The following is a 19,833-nucleotide window of genomic DNA, read 5'->3' as shown; positions in this document are numbered from 1 at the left end:
AAGTGAGTGAAGAGGGAGACCCCTCTAGGTCTCTGGGAGGAGGGGACGTGTGATTGGCCAGGCCAGGCTGGAGGTCCCTGGACCAGGGTCCATGGTGCAGCCCATGAATATTGTCTGTCACTATCTGAATGTCCCACAGTGTTATCCTTGCCCCGACCCAACCACAGCAGACAGGCAGAAGCTCAGAAGTTTTGGCATTTGAGCAACCCTGCCCACAGCCTTAGCCAGGGCTCTTTGCAGCTTCAGTTCACTCTGGTCTCACTTTGCCTGAGTAGGAAGGTACCAGAAATGGAGATTATCCTGGACCCCAGCATCTGTACCACCTCCCACAGCTGCTTTGGGTCTCTGAGCCCCACAAGGCCTAGGAACAGATGACCACTGAGGGCTCGGCCATCACTAACTCCCAGCTTGTGCGTGTCTGCCCTGTAGTGTCTGTGTGGCTAGGGCTCCCGGTGATGGTGGTGGAGTACTCCTTATTCCCCAGACCCCAGGGGGCCAAACAGTGACTTCTAGGAGATTAGTGTGTGTGTGCTAAGTCACTTCAGTCGTGCCCAACTCTTTGCAACCCCATGGAGTATAGCCCGCTAGGCTCCTCTGTCCATGGGATTCTCCAGGCAAGAATATTGGAGTGGGTTGCCATGCCTGCCCCCAGGAGAATCTTCCTGACCTAGGGATTGAACCCACGTCTCTTATGTCTCCTCTATTGGCAGGTGGGTTCTTTACCACTAGCACCACCTGGGAAGCCCCCTAGGAGATCAGGCAGCAGACCAAACGGCCAGATCCTTAATCTTGGCTGTCTGGGCCCTGTGGGCTGGGTGCCCAAGACTCCACCCCCTAAACACACACACACACACACACACACACACACACACCTGGTTGGCCACAGCCTTAGTGGTGCTTGTGGATGGATCCAGGCTGAGCATGTTCCCAGGATGACAAGGACTTCCTGAGGGGTGGCTGTGCCAGAGCCAGCACCTCTCTCTGTGGGTTTTGCGATGAGACGCTAAGACAGTGGTTTTCAGAGCATGGTCCCCAACTTTCTGTGTCGGCATCCCATGGGACATCTGTTCATCATGCAGAGATACCTGGACCTCTCCCCAAGCCACGGAATGAGCATCTCTAGAAAAGAGGCATGGAATTCTGCATATTTAACATGCTCCCCATGAGATCCTTATGCAAAGCTGGAGAACCTCTGCCTTCTAGGCATGTGGGCTAGAGGATGATTTGAGTCGGGGGGGGGTTCTTCTCTCCTACCAGCCACAGGAGGCTGGCCCCATCCTGGCAGCTCCCCATGCTCCGCCCACCTGCCTCCTTCCCACTAACCTCTGTTGTGTCTTGTTCTCCACTTTCCAGCCAGATGTTTAGTAATAAACGGAGTTTCTTTCGGATCCACGCCAGCTGGAGACCGAGGTACCCCCTCGCCTGCTCCCCCTGTCCCGCTTCTCCTTGCCCCACCCAGTTCTGGGGCTGGAGAGGGAGACAGGATGGGCCAAGGACAAGGTGCATGTGCCTGCCGCCTGCCGTCTGCCTTGGGGCCCTGATGAGCCCCTCGCCTTCCTGGGGATGCTTCTGCCAGGTCTGGGGACCTGGGCTTGGTCCCCAGTCTGTCAGGAGGGACACCTACAGGAGCCTTGGGATGAGTTCTGGCTCTGCTGCTGATGCTCCCCCACCCCAGCCTCATGTAATCTTGGCCAGATTGCTTTCCTTCTGTGGACCTCAGTTTCCTATCTGTGGAATGGGCAGATTGAACTAGAGGCTCTCAGAGGGTCCTTCCCACTCTGACTTTTTCCAGGCCTTTAGCTTCCTGGCTTCATACTGCCCACTGAGGTCCTAGCAGATGCCCGAAGGGGCTGGGGTTGGTGCCTCCTTCACCAACTCCAAAGCCCAGTTCTTTAGCCGCCTCACCACTACATTCCTTGGTACCTGCCTGTGCCAGGCCCTGCACTAGGAACATAGTGATGAATAAAACATGGTGCCAAGAGAGTTGCAAGGAGTAACTGCCATGTGGTGTGAGCAACACAACTCAAGGAGGAAGCAGAGGGTGGCGAACACCAAGGGGAGGAGGTGAGAGAGCTTGGCTGTTGCAGCCCGTCGTGGAGGTCGGGAGCTAAAGCTGGGTCACAGAAGCCCTGTGAGAACCTCATTCTGTTGGCACTGCCTGGCAGCTGGGGCTTAAGAGTCCTGCGCATCCCAAAGTGCCTTGGCAGCCTTGTGGATTGAGGCGGGGGAGGGGGCTGGGGCGGGAGGAGGAGAGGGGGACAGAGCTCCTCGCTGCTCGACCCAGAAGCAGAGTTTCTTAGAAATGTGGCTCCGTTCTGAATCTGGCGGGGGCCTTGGGTGCAAGCCTTCTGTGCCTCCACTTCCTCAGATGTAAAATGAGGGTGATACCAGGATCTGTTTCCACTCAAACTGTGCCTGGCTCAGAGGAAGTGCCAGATAAATGTTGGCCTCACGCGATTTACTGTTATGGTATGCGCTTGGAAACCACTGCTGGAGGGAACACGTTGGGGGGTAAAGCTGAGGAAACTCTGGGTCAGCTGTCCCCCTTTGCAAGATTCCTTGGGCTCTGTGGGTGTGATGGGCAGGAAGGGCAAGGCCAGGGCTGTTTCCACAGTCTCGAAGAGAGAGGCTATATTCAGCATCAGAACAGGTAGGCTGCCTCAGACCCTCTGTGAGCCTGGTGTTTGGCAGGCAGATGGACTGCTTAAAGAAATCCCTGTGGAAGTGAGCACAGGGGTTGGGTCCAGCCAAGCAGTCAGAAGGCAGCATGTGCCCTGAGCTTGCCCTCTCTTACAGGGATGCCCCAGTTAAATTCACACACCTGTCCTCCAGCCACCAATGGTGCTGAAATCACTGGCACCACTGATGTTTTGGGCCAGAAAATTCCTTATTGTTCGAGGCTGTCCCATGCATTGTTCAGCATCCTTGGCCTCTACCTAGATGCTAGGAGCACCTCCCTCCCTGCCTCAGGGAGACAACCAAAAATGTCTCCAGCCAAATGTCCCCTCAGTTCAGTTCAGTCACTCAGTTGTGTCCGACTCTTTGCGATCCCATGAATTGCAGCACGCCAGGCCTCCCTGTCCATCACCAACTCGTGGAGTGCACTCAAACTCACGTCCATCGAGTCGGTGATGCCATCCAGCCATCTCAGCCTCTATCGTCCCCTTCTCCTCCTGCCCCCAATCCCTCCCAGCATCAGAGTCTTTTCCAATGAGTCAGCTCTTCGCATCAGGTGGCCAAAGTATTGGAGCTTCAGCTTCAGCATCAGTCCTTCCAAAGAACACCCAGGACTGATCTCCTTTAGAATGGACCAGTTGGATCTCCTTGCAGTCCAAGGGACTCTCAAGAGTCTTCTCCAACACCACAGTTCAAAAGCAAAATGTCCGCTAGTGAGCAAAATAACCCCCAGCTGAGAATTACTGCCAGAGACCCTCTCCTGTTGGCTCCTCCCAGAGAAAGAACACAGCTTCTGAAGTCACAGAAAACTGGGTTCCAGTCCTTGTTCCATGCAGAGAAGCTCTGTGACCTTGGAAGCTTAGGCACCCCCTTCCATATCTGTAAAATAGGGGTGGTAACTGGAACCCGCCACCCAACGTGGCTGAGAGCCGAAAAGACTCAGGCAGTCGGCCTGGACCTTGTGTGCTCTTCTGATGTCCACTGTGTGCCAGGTTCCTTTCCATTTTCTTTGAGCTTTTAGGCTCCAGAGAGACTGACATGAGCCATTTTCTGGGTCCTGCCCAAGGAGCTGGAATCCAGGGCCACTCCTGGGAAAACAGCACCTTCTTATACTGCAAAGGAGCCCAGGGTCTCTGGCTGGCTGGAAAGTTACAGAATCCCACAAGTCAGGCTAGAAGCTCCTTCAACCATCACAGAATCAGAGCTGGAGAGAGACCTTTCAAGACCTCTAGGGCAAGTGCCCACACCCCTTCCTTCATGAGTCCTACTGAGTGAAAGCTCAGAATGGCTCACACACTTCTCATGACAGGGAGGTCAGCCCCTTTCCCCAGAACAGCACTGGAGTGATGTGCCAGGCACAGAGGTCCAGACTTCTGGGCCCTTGGCTGACTGTCAGGGCCTTCTCTGCCCCTCTCTCTTCCTCTGCCCCTTGAAGGAGCAGAGGACAGACGGGGTGGTCGCACGGACTGGGTGGGGTGGTGGGTGCTTGCCAGCATGAAGAGCCTGAAGGAACTGCTCTGCAGAGGAAAGTTTGGGAGAGCCAACCTCAAACTTCAGTTGGAATCTTTGGTATGTGCTGAGAAAATCCTGGGCCAGCCAACAGCATGATGGATTGCAGGGAGCCACCCCATCCTTCCCTTCTGATATCCTCAGGGCCCCCATCCTTGTCCTATTACCTCTCCCCTCCGGGCAGAGGTCCCTACTCCTAAGGATGGCCCTACATACATCCCAGCTGCCTTCCCAATAGCACCTTCCAGGGCCTCCCTCCCCTCAGCACCTTGCTCTGTATACTCCATCCCCTATGCCTGGGCATGGAGGACCCCGGTCCCCACTCAGCTCTGAAACTAGAATCTGTCTCCTGCTCAACCCTTGATCTGAAAGTCTCTGAGACCCAGTGACACAGTGTCCCACCCTGATCCCTGCCCACTGTCTGCATCAGAATTCCCCCAAGACTGGCTGGTGTTCTCCTGAGCTGGGGCCCCGGACATTCGAGATACAAGGGCCCCAAAGCTGTCTGAAGGGGGCCTTTCAAGTGGCAAACACGCAGGGTGGTGGCGTTGACACCGCCAGGAGGCCTCTGGATGGGGACGTTTGCACAGGTCCCATTCGGACAGCGATAACACGGTCCTTGAACCTCTTGGACAGAGTTACTCTAGCAGGCACTGGGTACGCTGGGCCTGTCCTGGGGCACCTGAGGCCTCCCCTCACCTGTCTCCTTCCAAGATTTGGAGGATAGGTGAGGAGTTTGGGTGTGGGAAGGGGAGTCTAAGGGCATACACAGATGTATACACGTGTCTTCACGTGTACATAGACGTGTAGGTGCTGTTGAACTGCAGGCTCAGGAGGCAGTGGGAGGTCGTGTGGGTAGGATGTCAGTCTGGGTGGACAGAGAAGAACAGCTTACAGACCTTCACTGGTTTGGGGGTGGGGCCCACCGGCATGGCCTGGGCGTACGTGTGGGCCCAGCAGCTAGACCCACAGGGCTAAGACCCCCAGCAGGCCAGGACACTGCACACCTCCAGGCTGTGATTTCATTCACACAGAAATCTGAATGATGGAGACCTTTGGAATTTTGCAGTGCACTGCCTATACAACTGTACCAGGTCCTAAGGCCCTGACTTGACCAGGTGAGGTCAGATAGCTCCAGCAGTGGGCAAAGGAGGAACATAGGTACACACACTGGCACCTGTGTGCATACAAGCACAGACACTACACACGTACACACACACACCCTCAACTCCACACAGCCGGCCCACGTGCACAGAGAGGAGCTGGGGGCCTAACTCAGTGTGCTTGGCCAGGTGAGCTTCTCCATCCCTCAGCAGCTTGTCTGTCCCCAGAGGGGTCTCTTGCCTCCACCCCCCGCCCCCCGGCTGGGCCAGGCCCAGCTCCCAGTCCACTGTCTGTCTCTGACTCCCTTCTTGGGTTTCTGTCACTCTTTCCACTCTGACATCTGTCTCCTGTGCACCCTTATCTGTCCGGGCAATGATGGGTGGGGGTTGGGGGTGGGGGTGGGGAGTGGAGTTGTTCAGACTGATCCTGGATTGGCTTCTCATAGGAGTCAGGGCCCCCCTTACCACACCCATGTTCCATCCTAGGAAGTCTCCGCTTGGAGGAGAGTCAGCCCCAGTAGCTGCCCCCAAGTCCCAAGTCAGCTGTGTCCCCACTCACACCTACCCCCAGCTGCAGCTAACTTGACTCTCTCCCCGACCTGACCTGCCCTGCCAGCAGCCGGATGGGCATCAAAGACCGCATCCGCATGGGCAGCTCCCAGCGGCGGACGGGCCCCTCCAAGCAGCACCTGGCACCTCCGCCGATGCCCACTTCCCCGAGTAGTGAGCAGGTGGGTGAGGCCAGCAGTCCCACCAAGGTGCAGAAGAGCTGGAGCTTCAACGACCGCACCCGCTTCCGGGCCTCCCTGAGACTCAAACCCCGCACCTCGGCTGAGGGTGAGCCCCTGCGGGTCTGGGGCCAGGACCCGCTGAGGATGGCAGGGCAGGCCTGGAGTCTGGGCTGGGGGTGGGGACACTTGGTTCTAGTCCCAGCTTTGCAGCAGATTGAGCATCTTTGGGCACCAGTCTTCTGGTCTGTAAAATGGCATCATAATACTTGTTTTGCTGGGCTCCAGGCTGTTTGAGAATCAGAGGAGAATATAGAGGTAGCATTTGGTAGTGGTTAAGAGCATGGGGAGAAGGGATACAAGTATATATATGCCTGAGTTGTTCTACCATAACTACCATAACATTGTTAACTGGCTATGTTAAGTTGCTTCGGTCATGTCTGACTCTTTGTAACCCTATGGACTGTAGCCGGCCAGGCTCCTCTGTCCATAGGGTTCTCTAGGCAAGAATACTGGAGTGAGTTGCCATGCCCTCCTCTAGGGGATCTTCCTGACCCAGGGATTGAACTAGAGTCTCTTATGTCTCCTGCTCTGGGAGGTGGTTCTTTACCACTAGCACCACCTAGGAAAACACCAATATTTAGAAAGAGAAAAAGAAAAAAGATTGGGAAACACATGTACACTCATGGCAGATTCAAGTCAATGTATGGCAAAACCAATACAATATCGTAAAGTAAAATAAATTAATTAATTAAAAAAAAAATACGTGACAAGAAAAAAATAAAAAAAGAGCACAGGCTTTGGAGCCAGGCTGCCTGGGTTTGAATCCTGGCTTTGTCACTTACCTTGGGCAGGTAACCTAATCTCCCTGGGCTTCATTTTCCACGTCTATAAAATGGGGATAGTGAACATATCTACTTCATAGGACTGTTGTGAGGATTATATGAGATTATCCACAGTAGGTGAACAGAAGAGTTCTGGAATATAGTAAGTGCTCATCAAAAGCTAGCAGCCTTACAAACATGCTCTGGAAGGAGCAGGAGGCCATCCGTGCTGAAGAGAGCCCTGACTGTGCACAGCCCCACTCTGGATTATCTTGTCTACTTCTCTTAACAATAGCAGGGTTGTGTCTATCCCCATTTTACAGATGGGCAGACTGAGCTCTCTCAGCAAGGAAATGGCAGAGCTGATATCCTTAAGCAGGTCTGTCCAACTCCATAGCCCATGCTCCCCACCCTGCCCGTTTGCTGGCCCAGCCTGTGGATATGAGGCTGTGAGCCTGGTGGGGGCTGCATTTAGAGAGGTGGCTTTTTGGAGTTCTAGCTCTGTTCCTGACTTACACTGTGACCTGGGTAAGCTACTGCCCTTTTCTGTGCCTTGGTGTCCTCTTCTGAAAAACAGGATTGGACCAAATTCCCTGGAAGACTTCTCCCAGCTCTGACATGCTTCAGGCCCCTGGGTGGTGGTGGGGGCGGGGGTGTAGAGGGGGGTGGATAAGGATGGAGGTTAAGGACAGGAACTTTGGAGGGAGGGGACCCAGCCATACTGCCTCTGTCTGTGCTGTATCAATCCCCCAACATGCTGCTGGCTGACCTCTTGGTCCTTTCCTGGAAAGTTACAGAACTCCACAAACCAGTCTTTGGAGGGTGCTGGTACCTGGGACCTGGTTGGTACCCAGGGCCTCCTCTTTCCTGCCAAGAAACTGCCTGACCTCCCCACCCTTTGGCCCCAGTGGGGCCAGGACAGCATCACCTGTCTCTGCAGTGCTGGGCACCAGCCTTGGAGAAGCCATTTCTCTTATCCCAGGAGGAGAACGACTTGCTTTAGAGGCTTCCTCCATAGCAGAGCTGGGGCTGGGAGCCCCGCCCCTTGATTCCCTCTTGGCTGAAGGATAAGGCTGATGTGAGAGAATGCGCAGATGCCTCAAGCCCTGTGTCACTGTCCTGCATGGTGGAGCCGGTGGGGCTTCCTCCAGGGCTGTGTGCAACTTGCCCTAGGCCAGACAGATGTGCCCTAAAGTGGTTCCTGCTCACCGGCCACCAGGCAGATGTGTACACAGGGCAGATGGGCCTGCAGCAAACTGAGGTGTTTTCCCTGGGTAGGGCAGCTGGGAGGCAAGAACCTGGTCTGCTTGTGCCCCCAGGAAGGCTCTGGCCCCTTTCTGGGGCTCTGTCTTCCTCTCTGTACCCCTCAGGGTGGTGGTAGGGATTGCAAGCACTCCCTTCTGCCACCGCCACCTGGGCCCCCTGCTCCTGACTTTTCAGAGGGCCCCTCGGAGGAAGTAGCGGAGGAGAAGAGCTACCAGTGCGAACTCACTGTGGACGACGTCATGCCCGCTGTGAAGATGGTCATCCGTTCCGTCAGGTGAGACTGAAGCAGGAGGTGGGCCACCTACCACTGCTCCCCATCTGGGGTCTGCCCTTGTGGCCAGACCTGGCCTAGCTCCTGGCATACCAGCTGCTGCCTGCCTGGCACCTTCAACGGTGCTGGCTGGCGGGGTCCCTGGAGAGTGGGTGGGGTGGGGAGGTGGCATATGGCTCCCGGCTGGGTTGGTGCAGACTTATCATGTCGTGAGGGCTGGCCAGGTGGGGCGGTGGGCATGGCTGCCCACCACAGTCCCTCTACTCACACTACAGTCTTCTCCCTGCTTCTCCCCCTTACCGCTCTCTCCCTGAATGTCCGGCTGCCTCCTCTCTCTCTCTCTCTCCCTAGCTGTGTATCAGCAATCTGCCTGGCTCTCCCTGGGTCTCTGTCTTACAGGCAGTTTCACCCCATCTCTGTGTCTAAGTCTCATCACCCTCTTGCCTCCGTGACTCAAACTTACTGTCTTCCCTCGGGAGTCTTGACCTCAGCCTGTCTGTTTCCCCCAGGATTTCCTCTAGAGCCATACTGTTCAAACCACAGGTCACAACAGTTTGGAGTCAACTTAGTGAAATCAATTTAGTGGTCAGCATTCAAAAAAGAAAAAAGAAAGTATCAGAGTGCATCCTTCATAGTAAGAATAAATGTTTATGAAACTTCTATTTCAGTTATGTGTGTATGTTTATACTAGTTTCTGTAAACTATTTCTTATCGTAGTTCTTGGTCAAAAAGTTTGAAGGACCCTGTCCTCCTGGCTTCACTGGCTGTCTCCCTTAACAGTTCAGTGGGGACCAGAGTCCCTGAGCTCTTTAGCCATGTAGCCATGGATCTGGCTCCCAAACTCCTTGGAATGGAGTTCCAGCCTAATCTCTGTGTCCATCCGGTAGCTCCAGTTTCACCCCTAGGCCTTCCAGACTCATCCCCCTCTCTTCCCTAGCTGATTCACCTGTCTGCAAGCCTCTTTCCTTTGTGTTCCTTTTAAATCAAAATCATCTGGACACCCCCTCTCCCAGAGAGTCTGAGGCCTCTCTCCACCCCTCTTTTATGCATCCTGTCTCTCCCCTCCAAGGGACCAGCTTCTGCAACACAACACCCAAGCTTCCCCCTGGCCCAAGTCAGCTCTCCTTGGCCCCTCACACTCAGCACGCCCCAGTCCTGCTCCCCCTCCCATGACCCCATGATAGGCAGTGACACCAGCATCCACCCTGTGCCCCAAGCCATGGGAGTCATCCTGGACTCAGACTCATAAGCCTTTCAGGCCCCTCTCCCACACTGCTCACAGCTCTTCTGTATCTCCACCCCACTGCCCACCCCCCTACCCCCACCCCCAGCTCAGGCTCATCCCCTGGAGTGGGTCTTCCTGCCTGGGACTCTGCCCCTCCAGGACATCCTCTACCCACACAGGTGGACAGAGGATGGTCATGCTAAAGCAGAGTAAACCACATGGCCCCTTCCCCACCACCCCAGCTTCCCATTGCCCAATCTCTGCCAGGGATGCTAGGATCTTCAGAATAACCCCTCACCCTACCTCTCATTGATTAACCCCTTTCCTTCACATCCTGTTCTGGCTACTTTGGACTGACTCTCACTCACACACCTCCATGCCTGTTTGTGTCCCCAAAGCCTCCCTTCATGCCCCTCCTCTTGCCCTGGGACTGGAAGGTATCACTTCTCAAGATGTCTCCTGACCTCCCCAGCCAAGCTCTCCCTTCTCATGGTCCCCAGTCCTCTTTCTCCACTCCTTGACATAGCCCTCATCGCCCCATAACTGTCTGTGTCCTCTTCGTCTCCCACCCCAGACCAGTGCTCCTGAGACCAGGGATTGTACCTGATGCCCTTTGGGGTGTCCAGGGTCCAGCACAGGAGCGCTAACAGGCATATGCAAAAATGCCTTCCCCTAAGCTTCCTTAGCAGCAGTGTTCACGGGTGCTTTGCTTGTGTCCCACCCAACAGAGAGAAACGGGCAGTCCCGGCCCTCCCAGTGACTGCATATCAAAGAAGACCAAACAAACTCAGGAGGCTGGGGCCGGAGCGTGGTGGGGAGGGAGGGAGGCCCAAGACTCAGGTGTGGCTGTCTGCAGTGGCCCAGGCAGGAGGTGGCCTCCTGCCAGACAAGGTAGCAAAGGACAGCGAGGGGGCTGGAAAAGAATGCCTGTCCTCTGAGACTCCCTATCCCCACAGGATCCTGAAGTTCCTGGTAGCCAAAAGGAAATTCAAGGAGACGCTGCGACCATACGACGTGAAGGACGTCATTGAACAGTACTCAGCAGGGCACCTGGACATGCTGGGCCGGATCAAGAGTCTGCAGGCTCGGTGGGTGCACCGGGGCCGGGGCCGGGGGAGCGGGGCAGGACTGCCGCGGCACCAGTTCCCGCAGGAGGGCCGCTGGAGCCCCTCTGCGGGCGCCCGAACGCAGCCCTGAGCGCCCCCTAGGGGCCGCGGCGGGAGCTGGCGTTTCTTGCTTGCAGCGCATTGCAGCGGGAGCCTGCCAGCCGCACCTGTTATCGAACTTGAAAGGGAAAGTGTTAGTCGCTCAGTCGTGGCCGACTCTTTGCGACCCCATGGACTGTAGCCCATCAGGCTCCTCTGTCCATGGCATTTCCCAGGCAAGAACGCTGGAGTGGGTTGCCATTTCTTTCCCCAGGGGATCTTCTCCACCTAGGGATTGAACCTGGGTCTCCTGCGTTGCAGGTCGAGTCTTCACCATCTGAGCCACCAGGGAAGCCTTACTGAACCTGAAGCAAACCCTACTGACCTGCTCGCTTCAAGGACGTCTTTAGATGACTGCTTTCTCGTCCTAAAATAATAGGCTTAAAATAATCAGTGACCCCCCCCCCCCCCCCCAGCATCTCCTAATAGAATAGGCAAATTATCCTCAGTGCTGCTCACCTCTTGCCTCTGGAGTCCTCTTCCAACACCTCTTCTCTCTGCCCAGCGTGTAGGAAGATTCTCACACCAAGAACTCAATCACCTATACCTCGCCCCTTTCCTCTTGTGGCCTGCATTGTCACTGCCCATTCATTTGTTCTCTCAAGAAATAGTCACTGGGCATTTATTTGTTACTTGCCAGACAGTGGGGATATGGTGGAAAACAAATGGCCTCTGCTTCATGGAGCTCTCATTCCAGTGGAAGAACAGATGATAGTAAGTGAAACCAGAACATGTCAGATGATGATAAAGGCTAAGAAGAAAAATAAGGTTAGGATGTTTAGATTTGTGATTTTTAAATAGGTAAGAAAGTGACATTTGAGAAAAAAAATTGAAGGTGAGGCAAACAGTCCCATGACTGTGGTTTGTTTAAAACAGTTTCCAGAGGGAACAGCAAGTGCAAAGGTTTTGAGATGGGCAGGTGTGTGGGGTGATGTTTTAGGAACAGCAAGCAGCCCAGTGTGCCTGTCCTGGCATGAGGGAAGCAGGAGACGAGGTTAGAAGGCTAATAGCACTTAGACTATATAAAGCTCTGGGGGCCACTGCAAAGATGTTGGCGTTCATCCAGAGTAAGACGCACGCATTGGAGGGCTTTGAACAAAGGACAGATGCAATCTGAGATATATTCTAAAAGGATCATCCTAGATGCTGTGTTGAGAATGGCCTATAGGGGGCTAGGATGGAAACAGGGAGCCCAGTGAGGGGGCTAATTCAGATGTGCAGGCGAGAGATGGTGGCGGTGTGCACCAGGTGGCAGCAATTAAGGGGAGGCGAAATGGTCAGATTGTAATTATGTTCTGAAAGTAGAGCTGACAGCATTTTCAGATAGGGTGTAAGAGGAAAAAGAGAGAGAATCAAGGATAAAGCCAAAGTTTTTGGCTTGAGCAAGAGGAAAAAGTTGCTGTTTATTGACATGGGGAAAGTCAATGAGTGGAGCAAGTTTCGATCAGGAAAGCTGGGACATGTTGGGTTTGTGATGCCCATCAGACAGCTAAATGGAATGTGGATCTGGCAGAGGAGTGTGGAGTTTGGAGGAGAGGTATGGGCTGGAGATAAAGATTTGGTATCAAGCGTATATAGAGGCATGGAAAATCTGGAACTGAAGACGTCATTTAGTGAGTGAGAGTAAATAGAAGAAAAAAAAGAAGTCCTAGGAGTGAGCTCTGGGTCCTGAAATGTTAAGCGGTTGTGGAGATAAAGGAGGAGCCAGAAAAGGAAACTGAGAAGGAGAAGTGAGTGAGGTAGGAGAACTGGGTGAAAGTGATGTTTGGGAATCCAAATGAAGAACCTGCAGAAAGAAGGGGTGAGCCGATGTGCCAGGTACTGCTAACAGGTCAAGCATAGTGAGGGCTGAGAATCGAATTTAGCAACATGGAGGTCTTTTGGTGTCTTGACAACTGTGGTTTCAGTGAAATGGTGGGAATGAAAGCCTGATTAGAGAGGTTTTAGAGAGGCAGAAAAGAGAAATTGAAGATAGAGGGTAGGGATAACACTTTGAAGCATGTCGCTGTAAAGGGGACCAGCTTCAGCCTTGTCCCCCTTATAACTCACATCCCCACTTGTGTCTCTCCCTCTTCCCAGTCCACCATTCCTACCTGTGCTCCCATCAGGCAGCTGTTTTACTTGTCATGTTTATGGGTGGTGGCTCTGCTCGCCTGGTCAAAGCAGTGACCTGGCACTTCCATTAAACTTGGTCTCCCCATTCAGTTCAGTAGCTCAGTCATGTCCGACTCTTTGCGACCCCATGAACAGCAGCACGCCAGGCCTCCCTATCCATCACCAACTCCCGGAGTTCACTCAAACTCACGTCCATCGAGTTGGTGACGCCATCCAACCATCTCATCCTCTGTCGTCCCCTTCTCCTCCTGCCCTCAATCTTTCCCAGCATCAGGGTCTTTTCAAATGAGTCAGTTCTTCTCATCAGGTGGCCAAAGTATTGGAGTTTCAGCTTCAAAATCAGTCCTTCAAATGAACACCCAAGACTGATCTCCTTTAGGATGGACTGGTTGGATCTCCTTGCAGTCCAAGGGACTCTCAAGAGTCTTCTCCAACACCACAGTTCAAAAGCATCAATTTTTCGGCACTCAGCTTTATTCACAGTCCAACTCTCACATCCATGCATGACCACTGGAAAAACCATAGCTTTGACTAGACGGACCTTTGTTGGCAAAGTAATGTCTCTGCTTTTTAATATGCTGTCTAGGTTGGTCATAACTTTCCTTCCAAGAAGTAAGCGTCTTTTAATTTCATTGCTGCAATCACCATCTGCAATGATTTGGGAGCCCAGAAAAATAAAGTCAGCCGCTGTTTCCACTATTTTCCCATCTATTTGCCATGACGTGATGGGACCGGATGCCATGATCTTCGTTTTCTGAATGTTGAGCTTTAAGCCAACTTTTTCACTCTCCTCTTTCACTTTCATCAAGAGGCTCTTTAGTTCCTCTTCACTTTCTGCCATAAGGGTGGTGTCATCTGCATATCTGAGGTTATTGATATTTCTCCCGGCAATCTTGATTCCAGCTTGTGCTTCTTCCAGCCCAGCATTTCTCATGATAAGTTCTCATTTCTGCATATAAGTTAAATAATCACGGTGACAATATACAGCCTTGATGTACTCCTTTTCCTATTTGGAACCAGTCTGTTGTTCCATGTCCAGTTCTAACTGTTGCTTCCTGACCTGCATACAGGTTTCTCAAGAGGCAGGTCAGGTGGTCTGGTATTCCCATCTCTTTCAGAATTTTCCACGGTTTCTTGTGATCCACACAGTCAAAGGCTTTGGCATAGTCAATAAAGCATAAATAGATGTTTTTCTGGAACTCTCTTGCTTTTTCCATGATCCAGTGGATGTTGGCAATTTGATCTCTGGTTCCTCTGCCTTTTCTAAAACCAGCTTGAACATCTGGAAGTTCACGGTTCACGTACTGCTGAAGCCTGGCTTGGAGAATTTTGATCATTACTTTACTAGCGTGTGAGATGAGTGCAATTGTGTGGTAGTTTGAGCATTCTTTGGCATTGCCTTTCTTTGGGATTGGAATGAAAACTGACCTTTTCCAGTCCTGTAGCCACTGCTGAGTTTTCCAAATTTGCTGGCATCTTGAGTGCAGCACTTTCACAGCATCATCTTTCAGGATTTGAAATAGCTCAACTGATATTCCATCACCTCCACTAGCTTTGTTCATAGTGATGCTTCCTAAGACCCACTTGACTTCACAAACCAGGATGTCTGGCTGTTGGTGAGTGATCACACCATCATGATTATCTTGGTCGTGAAGATCTTTTTTGTACAGTTCTTCTGTGTATTCTTGCCACCTCTTCTTAATATCTTCTTCTTCTGTTAGGTCCATACCGTTTCTGTCCTTTATCGAGCCCATCTTTGCATGAAATGTTCCCTTGATATCTCTAATTTTCTTAAAGAGATCTCTAGTCTTTCCCATTCTATTGTTTTCCTCTATTTCTTTGCAGTGTTCAGTTAGGAAGTCTTTCTTATCTCTCCTTGCTATTCTTTGGAACTCTGCATTCAAATGGGTATATCTTTTCTTTTCTCCTTTGCTTTTCACCTCCTTTCTTTTCACAGCTATTTGTAAGGCCTCCCCAGACAGCTATTTTGCTTTTTTTTTTGCATTTCTTTTCCATGGGGATGGTCTTGATCCCTGTCTCCTGTACAATGTCACAAACCTCCGTCCATAGTTCATCAGGCACTCTATCTATCAGATCTAGGCCCTTAAATCTATTTCTCACTTCCACTGTATAATCATAAGGAATTTGATTTAGGTCATACCTGAATGGTCTAGTGGTTTTCCCTACTTTCTTCAATTTAAGTCTGAATTTGGCAATAAGGAGTTCATGATCTGAGCCACCGTCAGCTCCCGGTCTTGTTTTTGCTGACTGTATAGAGCTTCTCCATCTTTCCCTGCAAAGAATATAATCAGTCTGATTTCAGTGTCGACCATCTGGTGATGTCCATGTGTAGACTCTTCTCTTGTGTTGTTGGAAGAGCAAACTGGCCCCCTTTCTCAGATGGCCTGCTCCCACCCAGGTGAATGTCTCCCCTTTAAGAAGGCGAGCTCTAATTCTTGTATGAAAGAGGGTGGCCAGTGTCTGGGTCCTTTGACAGTTCCCTTTCCCCACAGGGTGGACCAGATTGTCGGCCGGGGCCCCGGGGACCGGAAAGCCCGGGAGAAGGGTGACAAAGGGCCCTCCGATACGGAGGCGGTGGATGAAATCAGTATAATGGGACGTGTGGTCAAGGTGGAGAAGCAGGTGAGTTGGGATGGAGTTTCGCTGGTGTGGGGAAGCTAGCCGTCGACTGAGAAGCTCTGGAAGGCCCCCGGGTTAGGCCCAAGGGGAGGGTCCGCTTCTCGGAGCTTTAGCCCAGAGCACCTGAACTGCAGGCCGGAGCCGGGCCCACGCATCCGCTGAGAGGTGGACCCCGCCCCACACAAGGCCTGCCTCCCAGAAGGCCCGCCCGCTCCTGCTAAACGACCCCGATAAACCAGCCCTCTCCGGCCAAGCCCCGCCCTAGGCTGCTAGCATCTCAGATAAGCCCAAATCCCGCCTACTTCATTTAACCCTGCCTCACTTGTCTCTCTTGATCATCTGGACTATCCCAACCCGTCACAACTAAATTTCGTTGCGGGGGTGGGTGGGAATAAACCCCAGGTTCCCAGCTTCGTTCCACCCTCCGGCCGAGCTCCGCCTTTCCCGTCGCACCTCCTCCCGGGCAAGCCCCGCCCCCGGCCGCTCCCCGCCCCCAGGCCCCGGCCAGGCCCCGCCTCCAGCCGCGCCCCGCCCCCAGGTGCAGTCCATCGAGCACAAGCTGGACCTGTTGCTGGGCTTCTACTCGCGCTGCCTGCGCTCTGGCACCTCGGTCAGCCTGGGCACCGTGCAAGTGCCGCTCTTCGACCCCGACATCACCTCCGACTACCACAGCCCTGTGGACCACGAGGACATCTCTGTCTCCGCACAGACGCTCAGCATCTCCCGCTCGGTCAGCACCAACATGGACTGAGGGTCTTCTCAGGGGCGGGGCAGCACACGGCCAGCCCGTCGGCCTGGCTCTCGGACTCGCCCTCTGAGGCCTCCGGACTCTTACTTGAACTCCCTCCCTCGTGGGGAGAGAGGCCACATGCAGTATTGAGCTGTCTGGGTGGGCGAAATATCCGACGTGGGTGCCAGCGACCCGCCCCACCTCAGGAGCGAGAGATGCCAGGCCACACGGAGGGCAGCAGCGGCGGCTGCCCGGCGGCCTCTGGGTCCCCCAGTGCCCTGCCCATTCCATCAAGGCCCGACAGGGCCTGCCTGGCAGGGGCACTGCCCCTGGAGTGGGAACAGGGCGCTGGGGCCCTGGGCCCTGACCCAGCTTCCAGCTATGCAAGGCGAGGTCTTTGGCCCGCCCTTCGGACAGAGCAGGGAAGCCTTCCCGCCAAGACCCCACTCCACTTGGGGGTGGGCCCATGGTGCCCACACAGGTACCCATAAGCACAGGAGCCTGCCGCCAGGCAGGTGGGCACCATATATGCAAACTATGTTAAATATGCAACTTTGGGGACCCCCATGGGGTCCCTCTGCCCCTCCCACCCTGGGAGATGGGCCCCCAGCTGTAGCTGGTCTCAGGCTGCTTGGCTATGACCCCCATCCCTGATCTTTGGCTTATCAACCCCTCTTCTCCCCTCCCAGCATGGGGCCTGTTTCTCCCTTGCCTCCCCAAGGACAGTGCCTGGGCCTTTCTTCCCATTTGCAGGTGTCCACACCCAGGGGCTCCCTCTTCCTGCCAGTGTTCACTCCCCTCTGGCCCTAGGCACCTCTGACAGCATAACTGTCTGTGTTCTGCCCCCAAATCTCCCAGACAGTGCTCCCACGGTCAGACAAACATGTCCCTACAGTTTCCCCAGACACGCAGGTAGCCTCTCAGCATTCCTGCTGACAAAGACAATTACCTACACTTGGAGACTTCAGCACAGAGCCACTCAGCGTTTGCTGGGTCTCCGCAGCTGAGGCCAGTGGCCTGCAGGGGGATGTCCACTCCTACCAACCCCATCCAGGTAGGAGAGGGAGCTCTCACGTGACCCCAGGTCTCGCCAGGCCCCACCCCAGAGCTTTACCAGCTCCCTTTTCTCAAGAAGAGTTACTCCTCATAGGTCCAGGAGCCCTAACTGCTGCCTCTGCCTGTCCCTAAGGGCCCTCCTTGGTATCCCCACAGCACGACTCAAGGCTAGGCCTCTTGGGGTCTGGACAGCCCTGGAAAGCCCCCAGGCCCTTTCCCAGGGTGGCTGTCAGGTCCGCTTCTGTCTAGGCTTGCCCTGCTCCTAGTCGCTCTAACTCCCAGAGAGAATAATAAACATCAAGCAAGTCCCATTCATCAGGCACCAACTGTGCATATGGCGCTCACACGCACTGTTTCCCCTCCTTCCTTACCCTCCTCTTCACTTCAGTTGGCAGCCCCCTTACCGCATAAGCCCCCATCCACTGCAGGCCCCCAGCACCTCTTTGGTATCCCTACCGCTTTGTCCCTCTTCTGCAGAGCCAATGCAGGTGGCAGGAGGGTGACGGGGAGTGGACTAATGGTGACCCTCTGTGGGGCACCAGGGAATAAGGGGCTCAGGCCCAGCTGCCTGCATCTCATGACTGGGGACCTGCATGCACCAGCGCCAGGGCTGGGGTTGGACCTTGCTCAGCCCCCAGGTGCCCAGCCCCTGCCCCCACATGCCCTCTGCATGTGACCATCATGCCCTGGATGGAGCCTGTCCTGGCTCACCTCACCCGCACTACACTGTCCCCAGAGAGCCACACCTCCACCCCCTGAGAGACAGAGCTGTGGAGAGGGGCAGGAGGCTGGGATCGCCCCATGACCAAAGGAGACTTGGGGAGAAGCCCTCCCTCCTTCATGATCGAGGTTCCCCACCAACCCGGTTCTCGGATATGCAAGTACCTCACTTTGTTAACTTATTAACTTATTGATTTCATTAAAGTTTTCAGTAGGAGGTGGTTGGTCTTGGCTGTTCAGTGTCTGTGGAGTGGAGCACCTGGTCTGGGGCTGGGGGTGAGGAGATCTGGATTAGTCAGGACTCTTGGGTGTAAACAACAGAAACGCAACCTGATATGTTTGAAGCAAAAATAAAAGAAAGAAAGTTTACTGGCCCAGATAACTAAAAAGTCCAGGAAGTAGATTTGGCTTCATATGAAGCTAGATCTGGGTGCTTAAATGTGTCAGGGACCTGTCGTCTGTCTCAGCCCTCCTGTTAGGCAGGCTGCCCTCTCACGATGACCCTTGGTACTTACAAATTAACTTTCTTTTGGTTCAGTGCCCCAGTGAAAAATGAGTACCACTTTCCTAATAGTTTGTATCAGTCAAGGTCCAGTGAGGAAAACAGAAATCGCCCTAGGTTTTTCAACACAGGGAATTTACTATAGGGAACGGCTTACACTGATGTAGGTGGACTGAAAGAATAAACGGAACACCAGGATAAACTAATGAGAGCCACTGCAGGAAGCAGATCCCACTCCTGAGGCTGCAGGAGTGCAGGGGAGAGGTCGAGGCTGGCAGAACCAGTGGACTTGACTGGGGGAGCCCCATAATGCTAGAGCGCAGAGGTCTGGAGAGGGGTGCTGTCTGGCTAGTGCTAGTACCTCCTAGGGGACACAGTGAAGCTTGTCTGGGAGTGCAGAAAAGTAGCTGAGGGCTGGGAGCAGCTGTGGCTACCAGGCTGTTGTAAATACGGTTAGAAGGAAGAGAAGGCAAAGGAAGAAGGAAAATCTCCACTTCTGCCTTCCAGTGTTTCCCCAGTGCCCCTAGTTATCAAAGCTAGCTGACAAAGTTGATGTGGTTTGCAGAGTCCCAGCTCCAGTTTCACAGAGCAGAGTACAGAAGGCTGCATCTGGAACGAAAAAGCAATAGCTTCATAACTGGCACGGCCCAACCCTTTGGACACTTGGTATTCATACATGTCCATCCACGGATGCTGAACCTCCATCTAGCAACAGTAGCTTCCACCTCATGAGATGAAACTATCCTGCATACAAATGAAGATCTTAACTCACCCCCTAGAAATGATAAACACAAGAAATTCCACCATGCAATAGATGTATCCAGCTCTAGGACTTAGTCATTGAATCCATATTTGGGCGATGTTAATTACTCTAATTCAGTCACAATCACACCTGCAATTGAAGAGTATACTGTAAAGTTAGCAATCGCCTACAAACTTAAAATAAAATCCTAAGGGACAAGGAGAAGAGAGGGGAGAAAAGCAATTAATATCACACACACACACACACAGACACACACACACACATGCCCCTTGATGCAATAGAACCCCTCTGGTAGCTGGTCACAGTGCCATAGCTGATATATGTTCAATCAAGTAAGTGTTTCTCTTTATCTATTATATATACTTCACTAATTGAGTAAATACATTCTTTCTTCCACTCTCCTTCTATGTTCCCTTTGTCCTTGACCGGGATCTCAGCCAGCTGGAATTTGTCACGTGGTGGAATGATCCCAAAGAATCATTCTTAAAGGGTCTGAAGCT

The 19,833-nt window shown here is 53.3% G+C and overlaps 1 protein-coding gene across 2 annotated transcripts in view; it reads left to right on the top strand.

Moving 5' to 3' along the window:
• KCNQ4 (potassium voltage-gated channel subfamily Q member 4) overlaps window positions 1–18,285 on the top strand; it is a 58,761-nt gene extending 40,476 nt beyond the window's left edge. For both annotated transcript variants that reach the window (XM_070786762.1, XM_070786761.1), the window contains 5 exons: window positions 5,905–6,125; window positions 8,281–8,380; window positions 10,559–10,690; window positions 15,436–15,565; window positions 16,101–18,285. In XM_070786762.1, coding sequence (XP_070642863.1) covers window positions 5,905–6,125; window positions 8,281–8,380; window positions 10,559–10,690; window positions 15,436–15,565; window positions 16,101–16,313 — 796 coding nt within the window. In that variant the 3' untranslated portion in view covers window positions 16,314–18,285. The remainder of the gene's footprint in view (window positions 1–5,904; window positions 6,126–8,280; window positions 8,381–10,558; window positions 10,691–15,435; window positions 15,566–16,100) is intronic.
• Window positions 18,286–19,833: the final 1,548 nt, after the last annotated feature.

Source organism: Bos indicus, chromosome 3, assembly GCF_029378745.1.
Source record: "Bos indicus isolate NIAB-ARS_2022 breed Sahiwal x Tharparkar chromosome 3, NIAB-ARS_B.indTharparkar_mat_pri_1.0, whole genome shotgun sequence".
Taxonomy (NCBI): Eukaryota; Metazoa; Chordata; class Mammalia; order Artiodactyla; family Bovidae; genus Bos; species Bos indicus.
The sequence above is the reverse complement of the archived record's forward strand: the minus strand, read 5'-3'. Positions and strand labels throughout refer to the sequence as shown.